This window comes from Aedes aegypti, chromosome 3 (genome assembly GCF_002204515.2).
Source record: "Aedes aegypti strain LVP_AGWG chromosome 3, AaegL5.0 Primary Assembly, whole genome shotgun sequence".
NCBI classification, from domain to species: Eukaryota; Metazoa; Arthropoda; class Insecta; order Diptera; family Culicidae; genus Aedes; species Aedes aegypti.
Genome location: NC_035109.1, coordinates 60,021,193 through 60,045,167, shown reverse-complemented (window position 1 = coordinate 60,045,167; position 23,975 = coordinate 60,021,193). Strand labels below are relative to the sequence as shown.

The 23,975-nt window shown below is 36.7% G+C and overlaps 1 protein-coding gene across 3 annotated transcripts in view; it reads right to left on the bottom strand.

The window, feature by feature from the left end:
- The window catches only part of LOC5566564 (tyrosine-protein phosphatase non-receptor type 9), a 206,880-nt gene that overhangs the window by 76,037 nt on the left and 106,868 nt on the right, over positions 1 to 23,975 (bottom strand). The window contains exon 1 of one of the 3 annotated variants that reach the window (XM_021851025.1): positions 12,843 to 13,047. The exons of the other annotated variants lie outside the window; for them this stretch is intronic. Coding sequence (XP_021706717.1) covers positions 12,843 to 12,917 — 75 coding nt within the window. The 5' untranslated portion in view covers positions 12,918 to 13,047. Of the gene's footprint in view, positions 1 to 12,842; positions 13,048 to 23,975 lie in introns of those variants that run through there. 3 annotated transcript variants of the gene reach the window in all.

Sequence of the window (23,975 nt, the reverse complement as noted above, 5' to 3'; positions counted from 1 at the left end):
ATGTTTTTGAATTTTTTAATAATTGTTCTCACTTCTTCCAAATCAGTCTCCCAGGCATTTTCGAAAACGTTCTCTTGATTGAGAATATTTTCGAACTCCTGAGTAACTTCATTTTCAATTGGACTAGTAAGTCCTAAATTAAAATTGTGCGCACTTTCAAACTGCATAGCAAGTTTTTGAGCTTTTTCGCAATTAGTTAGTAATAATTTGTTTTCCTCTTTCAATGCCGGTATTGGCTTCTGAGGTTTTTTCAAGATTTTCGATAATTTCCAAAAGGGCTTAGAGCCAGGGTCCAATTGAGAAATTTTATTTTCAAAATTTTTGTTTCTTAATTGAGCAAAACGTTTCTTGATTTCTTTCTGCAAATCCTGCCATATAATTTTCATAACAGGATCGCGAGTGCGTTGAAATTGCCTTCTCCTCACGTTTTTAAGACGGATCAAGAGTTTAAGATCATCGTCTATAATCACGGATTCAAATTTTACTTCACATTTTGGAATTGCAATGCTCCGGGCTTCAACAATGGAATTTGTTAAAGTTTCAAGAGCATTGTCAATATCAAGTTTAGTTTCTAAAGAAATGTTAACATCAAGATTGGAGTCAACATACGTTTTATATATATTCCAGTCGGCTCGTAAATAATTGAAAGTGGAGCTGATAGGATTGAGAATCGCTTCTTGGGATATTTGAAATGTAACAGGGACATGATCAGAATCAAAATCAGCATGAGTAACTAATTGGCTACAAAGATGACTAGAGTCGGTTAAGACCAAATCAATCGTAGATGGATTTCTAGAAGAGGAAAAACATGTGGGGCTATCAGGGTATTGAATTGAGAAATATCCTGAAGAGCACTCATCAAATAAAATTCTGCCGTTGGAATTACTTTGAGAATTATTCCATGACCGATGTTTGGCATTAAAGTCACCAATGACAAAAAATTTTGACTTATTGCGAGTCAATTTTCGCAAGTCAGTTTGGAGCAAATTAACTTGCTGCTCAGAGCATTGAAAAGGCAAATAGGCAGCTATGAAAGTATATTTACCAAACTGTGTTTCAACAGAAACACCTAAAGTTTCAAAAACTTTAGTTTCAAATGATGAAAACAGTTGATGTTTTATACGCCTATGAACGATGATTGCGACTCCCCCACATGCCCCATCAAGACGATCATTACGATAAACAAAAAAGTTAGGATCTCTTTTGAGTTTAGATCCAGGTTTTAAATACGTTTCGGTAATAACTGCTATATGCACGTTATTAACCGTAAGAAAATTAAACAGCTCGTTCTCTTTACCATTCAGAGAACGAGCATTCCAATTTAAAATATTTAAATTATTATTTGGATCCATTAGAAAAACGTAATCCAATAACAATTTGATTTGTAAATTTTACACCTACTTGGACTGCTTCAGTCATAGTGGTGGCTTTGAACATTGCATCAATCATTAGATTCAATTGTTCAGTTAGAAAATTAAAATCAGAGGCAGACATGTCATGTGATTTCCCATTGGAATTTCCGGTAGACGAAGAAGCGGAGTTACCTGTGGCGGTAGGGTTTTTTCCATTTGATTTGAAACAAGTAGAATGGGTACCCATGGATCGAACAGGGGAGGAGTTCGAATTTCCTGCTACGATATCGGCAAAGGATTTACCATGGGTAGATACATTCGAAATAGAAAGATTCGAACGGCTACCCGACGGAATAAAATTAGTTTGTGAATGAGCATGATTATGATCTTCCTGATGGGTATGATTCATGATCAAGCGATCGTTAACTGAAAAATAAGCATTGTTCGATACTCTACCAGGCAAATTCCGGAAAAAAACCGTTATCGTAACGGATATTATCTTTCATCTGCCTGGCACGAGCCTCAATGACCTTTTTGCGTGAAGGACAATTCCAAAAATTGGACTTATGGTTAGCCCCGCAATTACAACATATGAATTTGGTGGTATCTTCCTTCACTGGACAGACGTCTTTGGCGTGAGAAGAACCTCCACAAATCATGCATTTAGCATCCATGCGACAATTTTTTGTACCATGACCCCACTTTTGGCACCGACGGCACTGAGTGGGGTTCTGGTAATTTCCTCCAGGTTTCTGGAAATGTTCCCATGTCACACGGACATCAAACAAAAGTTTTGCTTTTTCTAAAGCTTTAATATTATTTAGTTCTTTTTTGTTAAAGTGAACTAAATAAAATTCTTGAGAAAGCCCTTTCCGAACAATGCCAGATTGGGTTCTCTTTTTCATAATGATTACTTGGACTGGGGAAAATCCAAGTAAATCATTTATTCCATTTTTGATCTCTTCAGGTGATTTATAGTCACTTGAGAGACCTTTCAAGACAACTTTGAACAAACGTTCAGTTTTGTCGTCATAAGTAAAAAATTTGTGCTTCTTCTCTTCAAGATGTTTGAGAAGAAGCTCACGATCTTTAAGAGTTTCCGGCAAAACGCGACAGTCTCCTTTTTTGCGATTTGGAAGGAAACCTTGATTCCCCTAATGGAGTTCAAGATCTCCTGCCTAAATCCCCCAAATTCGGAACAACTGACCACGATAGGCGGCACTCTTTGCTTCCTCACTTGAATCAAAGAGCCTGGGCTAGAGGCTGCTTCGATTTGGTGTTCGAAAAATTTGTCTAGAGCATCGAACTGATTGCTCATTTCGATACAATTATTCATTTCACCCTTGGAAGAAAGTTCGCATTCGGGGGAAACGTCCTTTCTTCCATTCTTGCCACGTGTAGTGACAGTTTTAAAACCCACTTTTTTGGAAGGAAGTAGTGAATTCAGAGATTCACCCTTCCTTTTGTTTGTTGTTGATACCATGTTTAATTAATAAACGAAAGAAGACGTGACCTTCGAAAGGTTTTTTCCCAAGACGGTGTCCAAGAAGGATTACCACCGCTAGCTTTCGCCAACGGGTCCTAAGAAAAATCGAAGGCACGGGTCCAAACAAGGATCGTAAAGGGATCAATAGTAGAAAAAATAGTAATGAAAAGTACTGTTTTAGTAGCACTGAAAAGTACCGTTTTTAATTTTAGCACTGAAAAGTACTGTTTTTGTAGCACTGAAAAGTACTGTTTTATTGCTTTAGGTAGTTTTTAAGAAAACTTCCAAGAGCAGAGAGAATTCGTGTACGCACAGCACGAAGGTACGATGCGCACTGAATAAGAATAATAATATTTTTTGTACTAAATACGTTCCTTATTATTGAGTAGTGTCTGGTCTTTTGATTCCATAGCATGCTCTTGCAGGGCGAGCGATGGAATCAAGACCAAATGTTTTCGGTCCGCGTGGCGCGAGTGCGAAAAGAGATTCGCGTTTGTAGTGTGTGGTCTTCCGATTCCATGGCATGGAGTTGTGTTTGATCTTCCGACCTTGACGCTTGCTCTTGCGGGGGCCGGCGATGAGGGCAGGATCAAACATGTCGCGCGTCGATCGAGTAAAGTGAAAAAGTGCCGCTTTCGATTAGTTCTTTTTGATCTTCCGACGTTGACGCTCGCTCCTGGGCAGTGCGTCAAGAAAGCCCGAGCAGTCGTCAGTTGTTTTCCCTCACGGGTTGCACGCCTATTTTCTCTGAGTGCTTTTATATAGCCTATTAAACGAGTGAAGTTCAAAGAGGATTGTTGCTGCTCAAGGATGACGGATCAATTGGTGAGCTCGTTTTATGCTACTGTTTCTAATCTATAAAATATGTATGATTGCACCCTTAATCGTTACAACGGTGAGACGTAAATATGATTTTTCAAAAAATATGAATGGTTCGTCACTGTGAGTGTCGACATAAACTATGATTCATAAATTATTTATGTCTAAATTTTTTTTATTCAAAACACTTTCTTCTTTTTACCTTTATTTTTGTAATTAAAAAAAAACTTTGAATGGTTCGACACTTCAAGTGTAGACTTCCAAAAGGTTCACTTTATTCAACAAACTTTGAAACGTTCGTCACATCAAGTGTCGGCATATTTTTTCTCTACATAGATGTTGTTCATATCAAATGAAAATATTATATTTACATATAAGCATGTTTATATCTCACAAATAATTATTTATCATGGTCTAATCGCTTATCAAAGTGAATCCTGTGACCCAACGATGGGAAGCCATTAACAAACATCCCTCCCAGTAACCTTTGTGGAGATGCAGAGGCAAACACGGTCTCCAAATAGCAAAGATTACACACTAACATTCCTTCCCTCAATCCCACCTGACTGCAAGGACGTGGCCGGCGCCGTTATTGACCCTGTATAAATAGAGGCACTGAATTATGCACACTGAAGAAGATTATGGCCAATCCCAGCCGAACTTCTAGTTGATTCTTTGTGCATTTTCACTGACTTCGGTCAATCACGGAATAGCAACCATTGATATGTGTAGTCAGTCTAAGCTAAGCTAAGCTAAATACGTTCCTTATTATTGTACCTTCAACTTTTTGGAAGAATACCTCCTTGAAAAAAAAAAAAAACTTTCCTAAACGAGCTATGACGGAATGTCCCACTTACCCAGTATTCTCACTTGCCCCGGAGTACCTTATATTAAATTTTAGCAATAGATAGAACTGATGATGTTTGATGTCATTACCAAGGATGGACATATTGCGTCGCTGATGTTTCGGTGGTTTCAACCGCCCAACACATGGACGAAAACAACAAATTATCGCATTTTGATAAAATCAAAACCACGCAACTCCTCGCCAACACATCGAGAAATAGTAAGCGATACAGGGAACTGTTGACCTGAACCAAAACCGCCAATCCCTAATGCACCTCCGTAGTCAAACTGCCGTGCCCGCTTATTGGGAAACTGTGAAAAGCTTCCAAGAATGCTCAATTAGTGGCGGCGATCGGTAGTTCGTGTCTGTATCGTCCTACGTGATACGTGATTGCTACTGGAGGGAGTAGATGCTGGTTCACCGGAATTGTGCCAGCCGTGTGATTAGCGGAGAGTTCACTAGTCAAACAGTTATAAGGCCGTTATTGAGGTTCGGCGAATGCGGTGAGTTCATGTTTCTGGGGGAAATTAGGGCTAAAACGCACATGTGGTGTTAACCTGAAAAGACAAAGACGTGACAACTGGCTTCTTGTTAGTCTTCTCCAGAAAAGTGATTAGTTCTTCAGAAAAGAAGAAAACGGTAAGTGCTGATGTAACAGTACAATAATCATTACTAACAACGCTTTTTGGCAAACCAATCAAAGGGTGACCTGTTTTAGTTCAAAACTAAACTAGCAACCAATCTCGGAGTAGGTATGTCCGATATTCTTCTCGGCTTTTTATGATGCATTGAAGTTTTATCACACGATTAAGAAAATCGTGTAATAAAAAAAATTGGCGTAAAACCGTGTTATTTCGAAAAACGTCGTAAAAAGCAGTAGCACGGTGCTGGTAGCGACTGCGTGCCTGCAAATAGGAACTTTTGAGTCCTTATGCTTGAAAATCGAGAACAAAAATACACTAAAAATATACAAAAAATACCCCAATCCGTCCCACTGTGCATTGGACAGGAACGAAAAATAAATCAAAAGGAGACCGAACAGAGATCAAAAACAGACTATTTAGGAAACAAAAATAAAGTTCAAATTCCAAAGAAAGTCCATAAATTGTCCAGGAATTTTTAAAGGGATGTCTTTAGGGATTTGTCATTATAGGAGAAATTCCTGCCAGAAAGTATTCCTAAAAACAAACACAAACACACAATCGTAATCTCAAATGAAACTTCTGCAGAAAATTCCTGATGAACTTTTGCAAAGATCTCTGAAAAACTGCACATATTATGTCACTCTCATAAACGGGGGCGGCGCCAAACACAGCGTAACTAGCATTACAATCTTTAACCGGATTACAGCATATCTCAACAAAATTTCAGTTATGAAGAAACCAACTGCTTTTGAAGTTTTTAAGATAACGATGATGATGATGGATCGTTGCTCGTTACTAAGAAAATGTAAATGATCCCTTTCCAAAAAATAGCCCTGAAATAATGCACTCAATATAATTGATAGACAGTGTCATATCGTACAAGCAAAATAATTGCATTTTGACATGTTTCGGTACTTGACATTGTTGCTTCCAGGAATAAATGTGCGCTTTGCTTCTGTTGGCAAACGAACGAACAAGATAGCTCGTGCATTGAATTTTCTGTTGAATGTCAAATATAGAACGCTCCCAAATGTTGGGAATGGTGTAGCGACTTCCGAAAAATTCTCTTGAGTAATACATCTGATTAAGCTGGAATGACGTCTTTTGCCTTTCGTGACGTGTGTATCCACATACCTACATGTCGTCTTGTCAAATGATCGTATATTGCTGGTAAATGCTTATTGAAGAATACGCACAAAAAAGAATAATACCACTGCTCAAACCACGCGCCACATTCACGGTTGGATACCCGCCACACGAGTTGGTAAAGCGAGGAGAAAGTAAACGGCGCTTGTCGAGTTGCTTCTTTATGGCACTTGAAGGACGCACTAAACACACTCAATTACACACACGCCCACATATGTAGATTGTGTCACTTCGAGTTTGTTCACAGCTGATAATCTCGTGGATATCAGTTGTCATATTCGTTCGCGGAACTCTGCAATTGACATTATCTATTTCAGTGAATTTGGCTTCTTGCTGGAAACTGTATTTAACCACAAACTCTTTCCGCTTACTGATCGTTTATATCGCCGTGCTTCTCGTGAGCAGTAACAAACTGTGAATGATCCCCGTCACATAGAAATGAAAAGTAAAATCAGGTGAGCAACGCACTATGGGCCAGAAAACAAACTTTCGCGACAAGAGTCTGAACACTTTTTTTTTCTAATCGCATATAATTCCTCATTATTGAGAACATAAATGATTGCATACAGACGATTTTATTCGATTTATTATAGATTTTTTGCACTTTATGGAGTTGAACTTTGGATAAACGTAAAAACTTAATTTTCAGCATATTTGTGGTAAAAAATGAATAATTTTTGTGTGTAAATTTATGGAAAGTGAACGTAGTCATGGTAGACAATCGTTGCCGTCTAATGGAAACAGGGTGGCCACCAAATTTCCAGTTTAAAATTCCCGCTTTTTTCCGGTTTTCCCGGTATATTTTCCGGACTTTGGATTGTGCCAATATTTAGGGGTTTCAAAGAAGTATTGAGATTGTTTCATTTTCAGGTTCATACTTTAAAATTGACTCTAGAACCAAATTTTCATTAAGCTTTGAGCCCTTGAAATATAAAAAAAATATTCGAATATTGAAAAAACAAATGGATCCAGACACTATTTGCGACTACATAGGTAATTACCACAGTTCACCGAGACCGAGCTGTTATTATGCTATCCGTTTTTCAATAAGGAATTTTTTATTGTGATTTTTATTAAAATACAAATATATGCTCAAAAAATGTTACCATGAGCAAATAAAATTTGATAACATTTGGATAAAAATCAATAATCTAATTGAAGGTATTTGAACTTAACTTCTAATCCTTCGATTTTTTTTATGAAAATGAAGGGTCCTCTATAGCAAACAAGTTTAAGGTAAAAATGAAAAAATAAAACATTTATATAAAAGCTTGTGTCCTACTTTATTTATTCAATTTTGTTGATTTGTAATAGAACGACACCTCAGACTCTTATAAATAAGGGTTTGCTTTCAAGAATATCTGGATTCATTGTGATATAAATCTTCAGTAACTACAGAAAATTGTCAATGCAATAAATTTGAGAGTCAAACTTTTCTGAAACCTTGTTCAATAACTTCGAGTTGAATCAGTTAGAATGAGGAGAGATTCAATTAATGTTTCGAAACACCGCTAATCATATGTTGTAAGAGAATTGAAACATTTTTAAGAAGCATAAATAAATCATGAAACATATTAAAGCACGATTGAAAGTTTCATGCCCAACTTAACAGATTACATTATATTCCAACAAAACGACTTTCTATAACATAAGGTTTGTAGATTAAGAACTCGAAAATTTTCGCGTAAAACAATTTTCCCGGTTGCCATTTCAAATTCCCGGTTTTTCCCGTCCTTTTCCCTGTGGATTCAAATTCCAGTATTTTTCCGGCTTTTCTCGTTTTTCCCGGTTTGGTGGCCCTGCTGGAAAAAAAGTCGACGACGAAACCAAAAGAAGAATCGCCATCGTTACTCAACCAGCGTATTATGACGATTTGCGGCAGTGATCCGGCACATAGGCTCGGCGTCATAACGAACAAAATAGCATCGTTTGCATATCTGATATAAAACTCAACTATTACAAGTTTGCCCTTAAAGTTGAAATATTCCGCCAAACTAAGCTTGCAGCCACTATGAAGTGGAAGCCTGAACTTTTTTGGTTCATGTGCTACCAGAAATTTCTGCTTATGTTTGCGGACGGTCGAGATAGATCGTTTTAAACATAAGTGATAATTTGTTCGATTCTCTTGAACTTCTCAATATTTCTGCTGTTATAAAACATACCAATTTATTAAATTCCAACTATGGAAGCAGCCCAAAACAACTACTATAATCTTCCGGTTGTCGCGCGATTTTTGTTACCCCCTTATCTTTTCATACTCAACACACTTTCGACAATGTTGTTTAGGACATCAAAGACTGGCATCCCGAGGAGGAAAAAAAAACTCGCAATAACTTATCCATACTATATTTTGGTATCATACCATAATTCGGTATTGTTCAGTTGTCAATACCTCGTTTTGGTATTATAATGGTATGTTTAAAACAATTAAAAATACTTCGTTTTGGAATTCGTTAGCTATTGAAGGCTGCTGGAGGTATTGAACTACTATTGAAAAATTTCACTTTTATTTGAAAATCCATCATTATTTAGTTATTACAATACCTGATCTAATTATCACCTTGGTATTTGTAAAATATGCAGAATGTATTATTTGAGGTATTTTACCTCTTATACAGGACTTATTCATACTTCATTCAGGTTGTAAGTATTGAAAATTATCTGTTATGGAATACCGCAGTTTGGTATTCAGTAGTAATTTTCTTCTGCTCGGGATGCGGTGATTATTCAGTTCCGGAATTCCGTCACTAGGCAGCGTCTTCGGCAAAGTTGTTCAGTAGCTCAAGGGCTATCATTATTTGAGTCAAGAAATACGAAATTTTGACACCAGGTAACGCACATGAAACATTATTGCGGATATCTCAGGAACCTGACCATTTAGAAATATGACATCTTCGGCAAAGTTGTTTAAAAAGCCAAGGGCTAGCATTATTCAAGCCAAAACAAATCTACCAGGATCATTTCAAATTTGCTCTGTTTCCAACCACACACTCAGAGGCGCGCGCATCGTTTTTCTTCGTATTTAACGTTTCACACTATCGCCATCTGCACGTATCGTTGCATAGAACAGTTTTTCATGCTTATCAGATGCAGATGGTGTAAACTGGACGATGTATTTCAATAAGAGTGTCCATCTCGGGACAAAAAATCCCGGGATTTGACAAAGTTCAGGATTTCCCGATTCCTGGGATATTAGTCCTGACATCCCGGGATTCCCGAAATGTACGTAAAATCTGATGAAACTACTAAATTTCAATGAAAAACAACGAAATTTTTCACTCACTATCACTTATTTGATAAAGTAAAAAAGCATTACGGTAGCTATACTGCCCATACAAGTATAGTCGACGTAAGCGCCAATATGGCCAAAATACATGTTTCCATTGATATGCATTCATTACCTAATAATACACTGGTTGGACAAGTGAACAGCGCTTATTTGTTCTGAAATATTTGAACTATATGAGGAAAACGGATTGACATGAGCACATACATATCCGCAGAGACACCCGGTATGCAGATTGTTTATTCAGATAGTTTAGCCAGCGTATCGCTGTGGGGCCCAGATAGCCGTAACGGTAAACGCGCAGCTATTCAGCATGACCATGCTGAGGGTCGAGGGTTCGAATCCCGCTGGTCGAGGATTTTTTCGTAAAGGAAATTTTCTCGATTCCCAGGGCATAGAATATCTTCGTACCTGCCACACGATATACACATGCAAAAAAGGTCAATCGGCAAAGAAAGCTCTCAGTTAATAACTGTGGAAGTGCTCATAAGAACACTAATCTGAGGAGCAGGCTTTGTCCCAGTTGGGACGTAATGCCAGAAAGAAGAAGAAGAAGCCAGCGTATACACCAGGTTACTATGTCAGAGCCCTGGTGCTTACGTCAATTCAACCATATATTCGTTCATCAAACTCACTGATTAGACGGATAAACGACGTATGCGTTTGCTGATGACAAAAGTAAGAAATTAATCAAACATGAATTTTAATGTTTAGCAAATGCACATCTTATTCAACTAAAATTATTGAAACATTCTAGAATGCAGCTGGGAACACAAAACCGCATTTTCGCAGCAAATATAGTGCTGGTTGTTATGTCAACCATGCAAATAGAAGCAGTATTATAAATAAGTTATAGTTTTTAATGAATAGACGAATTTACCAGGCAAGAAACACATTTTTATTTTTAATGCTTTTAATGCTTTTCTCTTCAACATCGGTCGGCTTTTTTTCATGAGAGGACTCATGAACACAGAAGTTAACCTGAATTCGATTTCAGCTCAATAATCACGTGGTCTTTTTTCGCAAAGTGCACCTCTTTCGGAAGAATTAGATGCCAATCCAAACACAACGCTTTCTATTTATATCCAATGCCTAGCCCAAGAGCGCATTATTTTTTTGGTATTGAAATAGCACACTACACTAGCCAGCAACTGTGCTGGCTAAGGTTTCTATTGTGTGCTCTTCCAATGGGTCGCGACGTTCTCAAACGACCGGTTACGGAACATGCGAAAAAGGACCACGTGATTATTGAGCTGAAATCGAATTCAAGTTAACTTCTGCGTTCCTGAGTCCTCTCATGGCGTAGGGGTAACGTGCCCTAACTAGAGATCAGGGAGTCGTGAGTTCGATTCTCACTGAGAAGACGTGTAACTTTTTCGCAAAACTTCACATCAATTTGTCCATTTATTCCAATTGCAAAGTATATTTAATGTTTAGCTTTTCGGTAGCATTGTGTAGTTGAATTCGTACATCCATTTCAACCACTATACTATTTTTATTGAAAAGTTGAGAAATCCCGGGACAAGCTTAAATTTTTGTCCCGAACGAGACAGGACGAGCAAAATGGCGTCTTCGGAAAAAAAATTTAATAGCAGTGAATAGACAATCAGGCTACAATTTCATAGCCAAATTTTCTTGAATTGTGTACATTTTGTCAGTATCGCCTTAAACGTGAGTCTTTCTAGATATATGTATATCGAACAAATCTTTCAAACACACATATAGTGTTTTGCTAATATGGGTGTGTACTTTCGAGAACTGCAGTCATAATTTTGTTTACATTTTGCGTATTGCACTGTGTTAGGACAGTGCTTGAAATTTTGTCGCGAATTTTCAATTTCAGGCCCATAGTGCATCACGATCACCCAACAGTGTCGCTCGCAAGTGACATCATGTGTACAAATTTAACTAAACTACGTACCGGTTCTTTGTAATTCGATATTTTACGCCGCCACTAATCATGGGAAATGAATACCTTTTCACCGTCGCCGTTTGGAATCCGATCCGATCTACTGCGACGGCGGGCCGAGCAGAAACAATAAGCACGATTCAGCTTCGCGAATTGTCTCGAACCGGGTGAGTGAATAAGAAGCTGACTCACGCCTACGATAGAGCACTGGGACTGCAATCTCAGATCGTCATCAATAGCGACGGGCGGTTTGTTGTCATCGAAAATTGCCGTGGTGTTAGAATGTGCATTGGATCAACAACGACTCCCGCGCGCGCGGTGGCAATCAGACGACCTGGTGTCTTACAGACGGAATAGAAACTGTTTTCGCGAGGATAGGAAGTGTGACAAACACCTGATGCGCGATTTATTGAGCCCTGGTGCGAGGGGTTCACCGATGTTAGCATAATGAAGTGGCCAAATTTAGTAACAATATTGATAATAAATCTTCGAGTTGTTCAGTGGAATAGCTATAAGTGAATGAAACCCGTACTAATATACAATTTAATTCTACTACAGTTTGTATTGCATCCTTTGACAGATACGAAGGATACAAACTTTAGTGGAATTAATTGTCATAGTACTACATCGGGTTTCATTTACTTACTCGTAACGAAATACTGTTTTCCCACATAAGATACCTATGTTTAAGGATCTGTGTCTCAGCCTCTGGTGAGCCGAGGCTGAAATTTGAAAATTTATTTTTTTCAAATGGTATTTGAACGAATTTTGAAAACGGTGTTGGTGGTCTAATGGTCTTCTGCTTCATAAGCATGGGTTCAATCCCAGGCCCGTCATAGACACATAGACAGTCTGCTAACCAAACAGCAAGCTTCTCTGCCATAAAATTACCACCCCTACACTTCCTGCATGAACTGGCGTAGATGCAGGGGTATATCCGGTCAACTGTGGGCTAGTTTTAAAAGCATCATCGATCCCTTCCTCTCGTTGGTCTGCAATCTGACGTGACAGGCGTTTGATAAATAATACTTTTATGCGCTATCAGGTAGGTACACCACTTGTATCCCATAAACATATTTCAGAAGCTTCAAAATTGATAACATTCGTGAACTATCATTCTATGCATCAAAATTAGATCAAGTACTTATGATCAGTAGAAAAACAGAAGTGCATGGCTTGTTGAACCAAATTAAAGGTTTAAATTGGGAATACAAATCTACAAGAACATCCATCGTTAGACCCCAAGGTGTCACCAACTGCAGTCTCAACGATATGCATTCTCTCGTTCATTTTCTTCTCCCTCTCTGTGGCTGGCGTTATCTAATCACCTAATCGCAATCGAACGGAACACACCTCATATTTGCCGACCGGCTTTGTCAGGGCTGCATGAGGAATTTGCTGTTTCCTCTTGATTGCACAAATCAACATTCGTCGTCCATTCCCCGTCGAGTTGGGAAGTTATAGATATGTACAAAACGCTAACGTCACGACGTCCTCTGCTAGATGTGTCTATAAGCAGCACTCTCGAAACCTCGCTCACTGACAACTACCCCCGCTCAGGCGTTCTGAGTCGATTGTTTACAAAATAACACTCTTTCCGGTAGATGGCTTGTACATGGTCCACGATCTGATGTTTGTGTTGTTGCGATCGGCACGAGATGTTCAATGTGACTCGCGGTGAAATTACGCACTCGAAATCGAGTGTTTGCACCGAGTTGCGTCTTGCCGAAAAGTGAACGAAGGCGCCACCTGGTCGTTCTCCGATTTAACCCCTCTGCTGGCAGCAACATTTTTTACCACAAAAATGTTTATAAATCTCAAAAACATCTTTGTTTTACGATGTTTCTGCGCTGTATTTTACAAGCTCTAAAATCTATTTTTGAGATCTGTGTCGATTTTGATCTTTAATCCCCTGGTTTTGAAGACATTCCGAAATGTTTTGGAAGGCCGCCATTCTGCATATAAAATTTCATAGATCGCCATTAAGATTTTGGTCAATTACAAAATGATGTTTTTTTATGTTTCCAAAATCTCTATGTGGTCAGAGTGTTACCAAGTAGATGGAAATCATAGTTGCGCAAAAACTGGAAAGTAACGAATAATACTTTACCACCTAGAGATGGCTCAGTAATGTACAATTTAGATTGACCATACGACTCCAAACTATTCCAGTGTAGCTTGTGCTGATTTGCCGCCCAATAATTGATGTTAAGATTCAGTTCGAAATTGCGATAGCTGGCTAAGGGCCAATAATGAAGTCATGGGATGTTTAATTGCGAGCTAGCTCATCAGCCAATTCATTTCCAACGATGGAAGAATGGACTGGTACCCATACAAGGTTTACAGAGTTGACTGAATTCAGTTCCTCAATTTCGACATACGATAACGAGATTCGACCCTGAGTTCGCTGAAGCGAAAAATATAACAGCAGCTTGACTATCTGAACAAAACTATATTATTTTACCCATTATGTGCTGTTGAAGTGCTGATTGCACTCCACACATAAGAACAAATATTTCTGCCTGAAAAACGGTGCAGTGTCTAAAAAGTGAGTAAAACTGATTCAGCCGTAGCTCACGAGAATATACACCTGCACCAGCTGTGCCTTCAAGAATGAAGCCATCAATCGAACAACTGTTGTGTAAATCCTTTTGATATACTCGAGTTTGAGGCTCCAAGTTTTACCAAAGGTTCGCCGGCACTGACCGAATGCCATGTGAGCTTTCTTGACTCTGAATTCAATGTGAGGTGTCCCAGGAATGTTTGGAATCTACAATAGCTCTGATATACTTCATTTGATCAGTCACATTAATATCAGAGCCAAAAGGTCGAATTCCATCGCGGTTTCGATTTTCGAACAATAGATGTTTTACTCGAGTTAACCGAAAGGCCATATTGGCGACACCAACTCTCGACTACCTAACCCGGGTAGAGGAAAATTGCAAAAGAATAACAAAACTTACCATTAAAATAGAATGTTTGAATAGCAAAATTTGTTCTTTGTTTGTTTGAAATAAGAGATAAAATAACAAAAATAATAACTAAGTTTATATGGCATAAAAACTAAATAATATCATATTTTGCCATTGTAATAACAAAATAATAGTAAAAATATGGGCAACAGTAAATAACAAAATATGTTATTATTTTAATATTGATAACAAAATAATAACTAAATAAGCTATTCACGAGTAAATCAAAATAATGGTAATTTTAGTTCTTTGACTTTAATATCTAAATTGAGCATGATTGAAAAATAAACTTTTAGCTTTCCTGCAAAAAACATTTGCTTTTTAAATCTTCAATGAATATCATACGAATTGTAAAATGAGCTATTATGGCAAAATTTGATGTTGGTTTGTTCTCATGAATTATTTCAATAAAGTTTTCAAATATTAAAATAATGACATATTTTACTGTGATGGCGATGTTTGTTATTCTTTAGATATTTAATGTGTTTTTAGTATTTTTGCACAAATAACAAATTTTACCATGATAGTATATTTTGTTATTGATTAGTTATTACATGACTTTCAAGTATAACATACCAATGACAAATTTTGCTATGATTGTATGTTTTGCTATTGATGAGATATTTATGTCATATATTAATAACATAATAATGGTTAAACTAGATATGATTGCAAAATTTGTTGTTATTGTACCATTATTTTGTTATTCACCTCTACCCGGGAAAGAACACTTTGCATCAGGTCTAACAGGGTGCTAATGCACATACCAAGCTAGATAGTCGTCGGAAAATCCAGAAGTTGAAAAAAAATCGCTATTATTGAGCTGCCTCAATAGCGTATCTGCTATTCCACAAAAGGTGTGACAAGACTGGATAAACATGCTAAAGCTTCATCATTAGAAGAAGTAAAGTTACCATAAGGTAAGCGAATTTCGTGCACTTGGAAATGCTTAGATTTTGCAAGGATTTTGGTCAGCCGACTGACTTGACTTAAACTGGAAACATTTGGTCAAAGGTTTATTAGCCCAACTGTTCAGCAGAACGAAGAGCCTTCTTGTAAGCCTTGCGAGCCGACTTAAACAACTCTGATCCTTGCTGATCCCTTCTGAATTACAAATGTTCAAATTCTGGGTCAGAATATCTTCGACTTTCGAATAGTCTTCGAAATATGACCAATAATTAAAACCAGACCAGATTTTGTTATTTGATAACTTGTGAAAAGCGGGTGTATACCCTACCAGTGGTTTACAACAATTTTGTAACATATTTTGTTACTCAGTTATTGCGTTTTTTCTAACGAAATATATTAGAATTTTGGCTAATTAGTAGTTAAAATAACAAAATTTATAACACAATTTCCTCTACACTAAACAAAATGGAAACGAAAAATGTTATTATGTAAACAAAAATTTAGCTCATTATGTCTCAAATCAAACAAAATCTAACTCATCTTGTTATTATCCATAACTGAATTATAACTTAATTTGTTATATGCAATTACTTTCAAATATGTTATAAAGAATTGTGTTATAATAATGACAATGTTCTAAATTGAAAAAAAATGTTTGTTATTATGTATAATTGATTTTGTTCAAATTATGTTATAATTTCCTCCATCAACTCAAAGTGCTTCTAAAAATATAACAAAATTTGTTATTTGTAACAAATCTTGATTTAATTTTCCTACAATTTTGTTGCAATCCACTGGTCTGGTAGGTATCGAAAAACGAAAATAAAAGATTGGAATATTTTTGTGAAAAAAAGATTCTGCCTGTAGAAGGGTTAAAATCCAATTTCGCGCGAAAAATTGCGACATTTCACTCGCGTCGAAACGGTCCCACGCAAATGAACTTAATTTAATTAAACTTTAATCAGAGTTCGGCACTTTTGATTTACTTTAATGGAAAACCAGCCTCACACCGTCGCAAAGGCTTTTAATCTTCTGCAGAAGATTGCGACCACACGGTCGTCTAGTGGCGGCGTCGACGACGATACTGTTTACTATCGCAGTGGATCTTCTCCGCACTATAGTGGCACGACCTAATTTAGAAAAACACGCTCTCGCTGTCGGTCATTGAAATTGCAAAGACGTATCGCGCTTTTGTGGAAGACACGCACCGGTCACGATTTAATCCGACAAAAAAAAGTTCAAATTTGAAGTGGTAGGCCTCCAACACTAGAGCGATTCAAAAAAATAGCGGTTTTGAAAATTCCATATCGTATACCTTCTTTACGATCCTTATGATATATCAAACCCAAGGATGGAAAAAAATCAAACCTTTTTAGACATGCTTTAACGTAGACAATTTTTGAATAAACTAATTCTTTCTGACTAATATTTCACCCTTAACCATTCGATTTTGCAACATCCTTTATTATGATTTGAAGAATGAGTTTTCACTTTCATTAAAGTACTACCGTGTTTAGAACATTCATCTGAAATTCTCCATAATAATTTCCATAAAAACCTACATCGTCATTGGACCACCTTTAAATCACCACCGAAAATGCCGAAAATTTTACCGAACCTTATTTTTTTCATAAAGATTGCATGGAAGGTATATGAGATTAGATTATCAAACTTTTTCGTAATTTGAACCGCCCTACTCCAACACGCATTTTTTTACGCACTGTGCGGTCTCTGCGCCGCTTCACCCAGAAGAAGGCCGGAAACAAGTTTTTGGCGCGAGCTATTTGTGTTGTCAAAAATTTAACCGCTTCGGCGTATACCTACAACTGGGAACTATACTTGGGAAATTTCGCGGCCGAGTCAACTACCTACGGATAGAAACGACGACGACGATACAGGTGCTCGATTCGATACATACTAAACAGCGTCACGTTCTCCCATTCGGTGACTTTGAATGGCGCGCAATCACTCTCTCATATGGGCTGGAGACTAAATACAAGCTCGAGTGGAAGTGTGCGCAGTAAACGTGCGCGGTGTGATCACAGCGCGCGTGCGATCAGCAGTGGTGTGGTGGTAGATCTGCCGGCAGGATGTCCTACGTAGAGATGTTCGGTGGGAAATGCTTTGGATTGTATTGTGAAGATAGGAGAATGAGTAACGGTGTCTATTGTGCCCCACAGCCATTCCTTGTGTAGGACGGACCAAATTTTTAACGAGACATTTTAAAAATTAAATAAATCTTAGTTTTGTCTACCATTTGAGAGGACGTGGCCAAGACAAATCAAGATCATTGGTCATTCAATTATGTCATATTCCGCAACGAGTGAATACCATATAATTTCCTTATCCAGTCTATTTGAAGCTGCGATTCCTTAGAACACTGCGTCCTGCGGGCCATATGCGGCCCTTGAGAATGTTTGGGTCGCACAAAACGGATTTTGAAATGATCAAATTTTTATAAGATTTCCTTGTTTCTAAATAGCATGGTGAAAGATAAATTATTAACAGATTTTTATAACGTACTGTACCTCGTGAAACTATTCAAATGTGTAACTTATTGTGGCATTTGAACGAAAAAAGTTTTAAATTTTTCACACGAAATCCAGTTTGGTTGAAATGTATACTTATTGGGGCAAGTGTGCCACCTATTGGATAAACAAAATTATTGGAGTGAAATATATAAAAATGTAAACACTATCAACAAAATCATAATAATAAACTAAAATGAGGCACCAGTAGTAGTTTCTGAAGTATAGTAGGGGAGTAACTGACATTTTTGCCCCCCGAAGCGATTTTTTCTCAAAATATTCAATAATAACATGTTTTTCGGCTTATTAAGTACCGTTTTTCATATCTACATCATTATTTTACCATTATTTAGTGCTGATCTAGTTTAATATTATACATATTCGCCATAATATAAGGGTAATACATATATTGTATTGAATGGATACAAAAATAACCATTTTAATAATTCGAATTGAGTAATAGGGAGTTACGCATGTTTTGAACCTTGTTATAAAGCCTCCCCTTATTACGGTAAACTTAAAATTATTTTTTAAATTATCGATTGGTGTCTGCTTTGTAAGTAATATTAATAGGAAATAAAGAAAATTTCATTACAAGTAGAATTACATGCGATGTTCATTCGGTGACCGTCTTGCCCCATATGGGTGGCACACTTGCCCCATAGTGTCGAAAAATAGGTTATTTTGGATAATATTTGAGAAGCTCCAAAACTAATACTTTTTGAAATTGTTTTCTTTTTAAATGGCACAGTGGTTATGAAAAGATGAGAAACTAACCTCATGAGGCTAAATTGGTGCATTTTATAAGCTTTAGGAAAAATTAGAGAACAATTTGCTTAAGGTGGCACACTTGCCCCAAATTCCGCTACGAGAACCACCAAAATAAGTATTTGCTCTCCAGAAAACCATTAAGAATCCAAGGGTACCCAAAAAACTAACGAAGAATGTGTTGAAGATCATGAGTATTAAAAAAAACCCTAGTATGAGTCAACAGATGTAATTGACAGGTTCTCCAAAGAATCGCGTTTATATCAGATAGTGGCTCAAAAGACTACTGATTACACAGCGCAACAAAAATGACATTTTTGAGTGTCTCAAGGATCAAATTATGTGTCTCTAGTAGATTTGGGGTTACTGAATCCAATGCCGTTCTCATAAATGTTCCAGCACGTCAGGATTATTAGCTACAGGTCGCCAAAGTTGGTTAAAACACTGATTAAATTGATATTTACATGAAATTTAAAGTATGATTTATCAAAATTTTTCGTAATCTAATCCATCAAGCACGCAAAATAGGCCTTTCACTTTCATTTCAGATATAATTTGGTTTAAGTCACACGATTAAATTTCGATTAAATCGATTTTTTCAACATACTAACATATGGAGACTATACAAAAATCTTCATTTCTCTTATATGGCTATATACAATACTTTTCTAAACCATCAACAAATAATTTTTAAGCATCAAACATATTATGAATTTTGTTGATAAGTATTGTTATACACATGAGGTATGAGTCCTGAAGCAAATTAAGCAAATAAATTGCCATACAAGTGGACAAGCTTGCATGCAAGTTGGCTAAAATAGCCTAATTTAGTAATTTCAACATTCAATATCTCAAAATCTAGACGTGCTATGATGTTTCTGAAAACGGCAATGGATTCAGCAACCCTTAATTAAGTGAATAGCGGTATTTTGGTGCTTGAGACAAAACCGTGTGCCACAGTGGTATATGTTTATTAGTCCGTAGAGGAACTTCTAAAAATGATCTTGCTGTAATCTAACCAAAAAGGTTGCAAGTCAGATTTAAACAGTAATTCCAGTGCTTCAACACACTAAACTTTTGGCAGATTTTTTGATAAATATTGAATGTAATGCTAGGTGAAACTTTCATATATATACTATATAAATACCCTAATAAAAGTTCGTTGGAATACTTTGCCGAATTTGAATCCATAGATTCAAAAAAAGTAGTAGGCGGAATTTATCGAAAATTATTCTACGAACTTCTTGCATGGAAATCTATCTAAATTTGGTAAAATCCATAAAACAAAATTATGGAGCGATCACAGGAAGAATTTCTAGCAATCACAACTCAGTTGAAAATTCAAAAAAGAAATCGTTACAAAGGCCTTAGTTCGGATCCATTAATAAGGCAGGATGCAGTATTTTTGGGGTGTCTACCAAAAACTATACATAATTAAAGGATTATCAAGAAATTTTCTTAAAGTTATTTCAAAAGCAGTATTTTTTTAATTTAAAATTAACTCACCAGATGGCGCACAGACTCCAACAAATGTCGCATTAAGAAGCAACATATGAAACATCTTTCTGGCGTACAAACACTTGCTTCGTTAGTATCTCAGTCCAGCGAGAAACAAAAGTGGTGTCTTTGACAAAGTTGAACAACTAAATAAGGCTTATTCGCATAACACCTTTTTAGTTCGGAAAACAATCATAAGATGGCGCTAGTGGAAAACATTTTATTTGCTGATATCTCAGTTAGTGATTAGATACGTAGTTGGTGTCTTCGACAAAGTTGAACAACTAAATGATACCTATTTGCATAAAACCATATTATTTCGGTAAACATTCCCAAGATGACGCTAGCCGACAAACATTTTATTTGCTTATATCTTAGGCCAGTTATGTGATACAAAATTTGTGTCTTCAACAAACACTCATAAGATGGCGCTAGCGGACAACGATTTTATTTGCTTATATCTCAAACAAATGATTAGACACAATGTTGGTGTCCTGGACACACCAACTAAATGAGACCTATCGGACTAAAACCCTATTAGTTCGGAAAACACGCACAAGATGGCACTGGTGGTCAAATATTTTATTTTTTTATATCTCTGTCCAGTGATGAGATACAAAATTGAAGAGTTCAGCTAAATGAGATCTATTCGTCGAAAAACATAGTAGTTTGGAAAGCACACTCAAGGTGGCGCTGGTAGGCAAACATATTACTTGCTCATATCTCAAACCAGTAATTGCAAGCAAGTTGGGTGTCTCCAACAAAGTTGATCAACCTATTCGCCCAACAATTTCTTAGGCCAGAAATCAATTCCAATATAGCTCTAGTGAAAACAACATTTTTTTGTCTATATGTCAATCCAGTGATTGGATACAAAGTTGAACAATGAAAAAAGATCTATTCGACTGGAACCTTATCAGTTCGAAAATCATCAAAATGGCACTTGTGGGACACTTTTTATTCGCTTATATATTACTCCAGTGATTAAATCGAACGGAATCTATTCGCCTAAAATCTTTTTAGTTCGGAAGTCACTCTCATGATGGCACTAGTCGGTAAATATTTTGTACGCCTATATTAAAATCGACTTATGAAAAATAAATAATGTTTCTTAACAATGGATACTCACTATAGAGACAAGCAACAAAAGACTATTTTGGATGTAAAACTCCTTACGTTTCTAGATGAACCTTGACACCAATTATGAATTATCTTGAAAGTTAAATAAAAAATAAAACACATGTTTGCTAGCCGTCGAATGAAGATGGTCATTTGAAGGGAGTGAAGAACGGGAAATACGACAAATTGACTCATCCACCGATGATCTGGAATCTTGACTCTTATTGGATCGAAAGACAAATTTTTGATTAGCATTGTCAAATATATATTTGGATCGCTGTCAGATCCCAGCCATATGGTGTACTAATAACTTGACTGAGAAAAAGTATGTTGATAGCAATGTTTCTATTATTAGCTGGCATGTTTTATAACATCTTTTTGAAAACTTTTTTGAAACATCTGTAGGTTTTTCTTGTGTAAGCACAGACAAACAAACATAACACTAACAAAAAATTGTGATAAGAATCATACACACGCAGGCTTTACAGAATTCGCTCTCATTTGAGTATGAAGCACGATCAAAGCAAGCAAAGAAAAACATCCCATCTGTTGCGGTCCACGATCGTCATTGTATCGCAAGGTGTAACAAGTCTGATAAATTGAAGCAGCGAGCGAGAGCCCCAAAGAGAGAGCGATGATAAAACCCATTTTACTCGCTTGTTTACCGTTGGGGATAGGTGTTTCTCTTTACTGGCACGATAAGCAATCCACCAACTTCCAATAGCAATAGTATCCCCCAGGCTTGGAGCATGTTTAGAGGTGTTTTATCATACACTACAATCCCCCCAATCAGATCAAAGTTGTAGCAGTATACGATAAACAGTCTCTCATAATGTGCAGCATGTTATGATAGTTACAGAGAGCGATACGTGAGCGATTCTCTCAATTTTCTCAGGATTCAATCCCTGTACACACGAGAACATGTACGACTTACGCTAAAATCACTGTATTTGGCTGATGGACCAACAGGTGGCGGCAGTGTGTAAACGTCAAACATGGTTGGCCACCTACCGACCGTTAAAAAGGTGGTCGATGGACATCGATTGTCTGTGGTGTAAATGTGCATATTTGTACATGTATGGTTATATATGTATATGCGTATAACAGTATCTTACATGCGTGGTAGAGCAGAAAACTGAATTGATGATTTAGCACTGGTATGCATTTTTCGACTCAGAATTTTTTATTCTTTATGTTCCAGTTTCTTTGTCAGGGTATGTCCATAAATTACGTCACGCAGAGTTTTGCCATAAGGATGAAAATATAGTCTCTTTTTTCTATATCACATTTTTTATATAGATTTCAATGAATATATGGGTAGTCCCGTTGCCCTGAAACCCCCTCCCTCCGACTCCGTGACGTAATTTATGGACGACCGCTCAAATGTAGTTTTTTTTTTCAACTTCCTCACTTTGTAATGAGTCGAATAGCATGGGAATATATATAATAAATCTCAAAAATAATATTATAGAAAAACTAAATATGGATAACACACTTTAAGATTTTGTTTTGATCCCCACCATAGACTTCATTTTTTTTGTGAAATAAGGTTTAATTTATGGGATTACAACTATGAATAACAAGTACGGAGCTGAATTCCAATTGTGAGATACCTTGGGCGTTGACGGGTTAAAAATATGGCAAGCTTGTAGAAATAATCAAATAAATTATAAAACAAGTTCCACGAAAATAATTATCATAAACTAGCCAGATGTACTTATACGAATATCTTCACTAGAAACCTTCCCTGGAATTCCAAAAGACTTCCTTCAATTATTCAAAAATTCTTCACCTTCACTTTTGAACTAATTCCAGAAGTTTCACAAAAAATTTTGCTGATCTTTTTGTAATTGCGCCACTGGCTCTAATATGAGAAGAAAAATGTAATTTCTTCAGTTCTTTTACCGCCAGGGAGGGATTCGCCATGTTTTTTTTTTTCAGTAAATACACCAAAAAATTTCATCCCGATTCCATTAGAAACTAAGCCAGGATTTCATCTAAGAAATCATTCTTATTTTCCTCAAGGATTATTGGTCACTATTTCCGTGCGAGCTTTGCCAATAGCTTCGGTACTTCGCAAGCGATTAAAGATAAGATAAAAGCCTTAAAAATCAGAAATCAGTATTCATACTCACTCTGCCCGAAAATACACCATTAAATCAATTTCATTGTTACTCCCAGCAATTCGTCTTGAAATTCATTCAGGATTTTTTATTAAATATGCTTTACGAATCTCTTCAGAAATTTGTCAAAACTTCCTAAATCAAATTCTTGAAAATATTTTCCTTGGTAACTATCAGGTTTTGTCACGCGCCAAACGTTTATTTATTGAACAGTACTGCCCATAACTGCATATTTGTAATATTCGACAAAAGTGGGCATTGAGTAAATGGAGTACCAAGAGTGCATTTTATGGCAGTATGGAAGGAAACTAAAATTTCAATAAATTACCAAGAACTTCACCTTCACTTTTGAACACACACATGAACTCAAAAGTGCATATTTGAGGCTGAAATTTTGTACAACTTATATCATATAGTGGGTGAATAGTCAGAAAATTATTCTGTTAGAAATTTCATTGCTACTACATTACGAGGCTCATGTATAATCTCAACGTGACTGTTATGCGGTTACAATTACCAATGTGACAAAACAACTTGGTATTTTTTTCGAATTTTCTAGAACAATCTCAC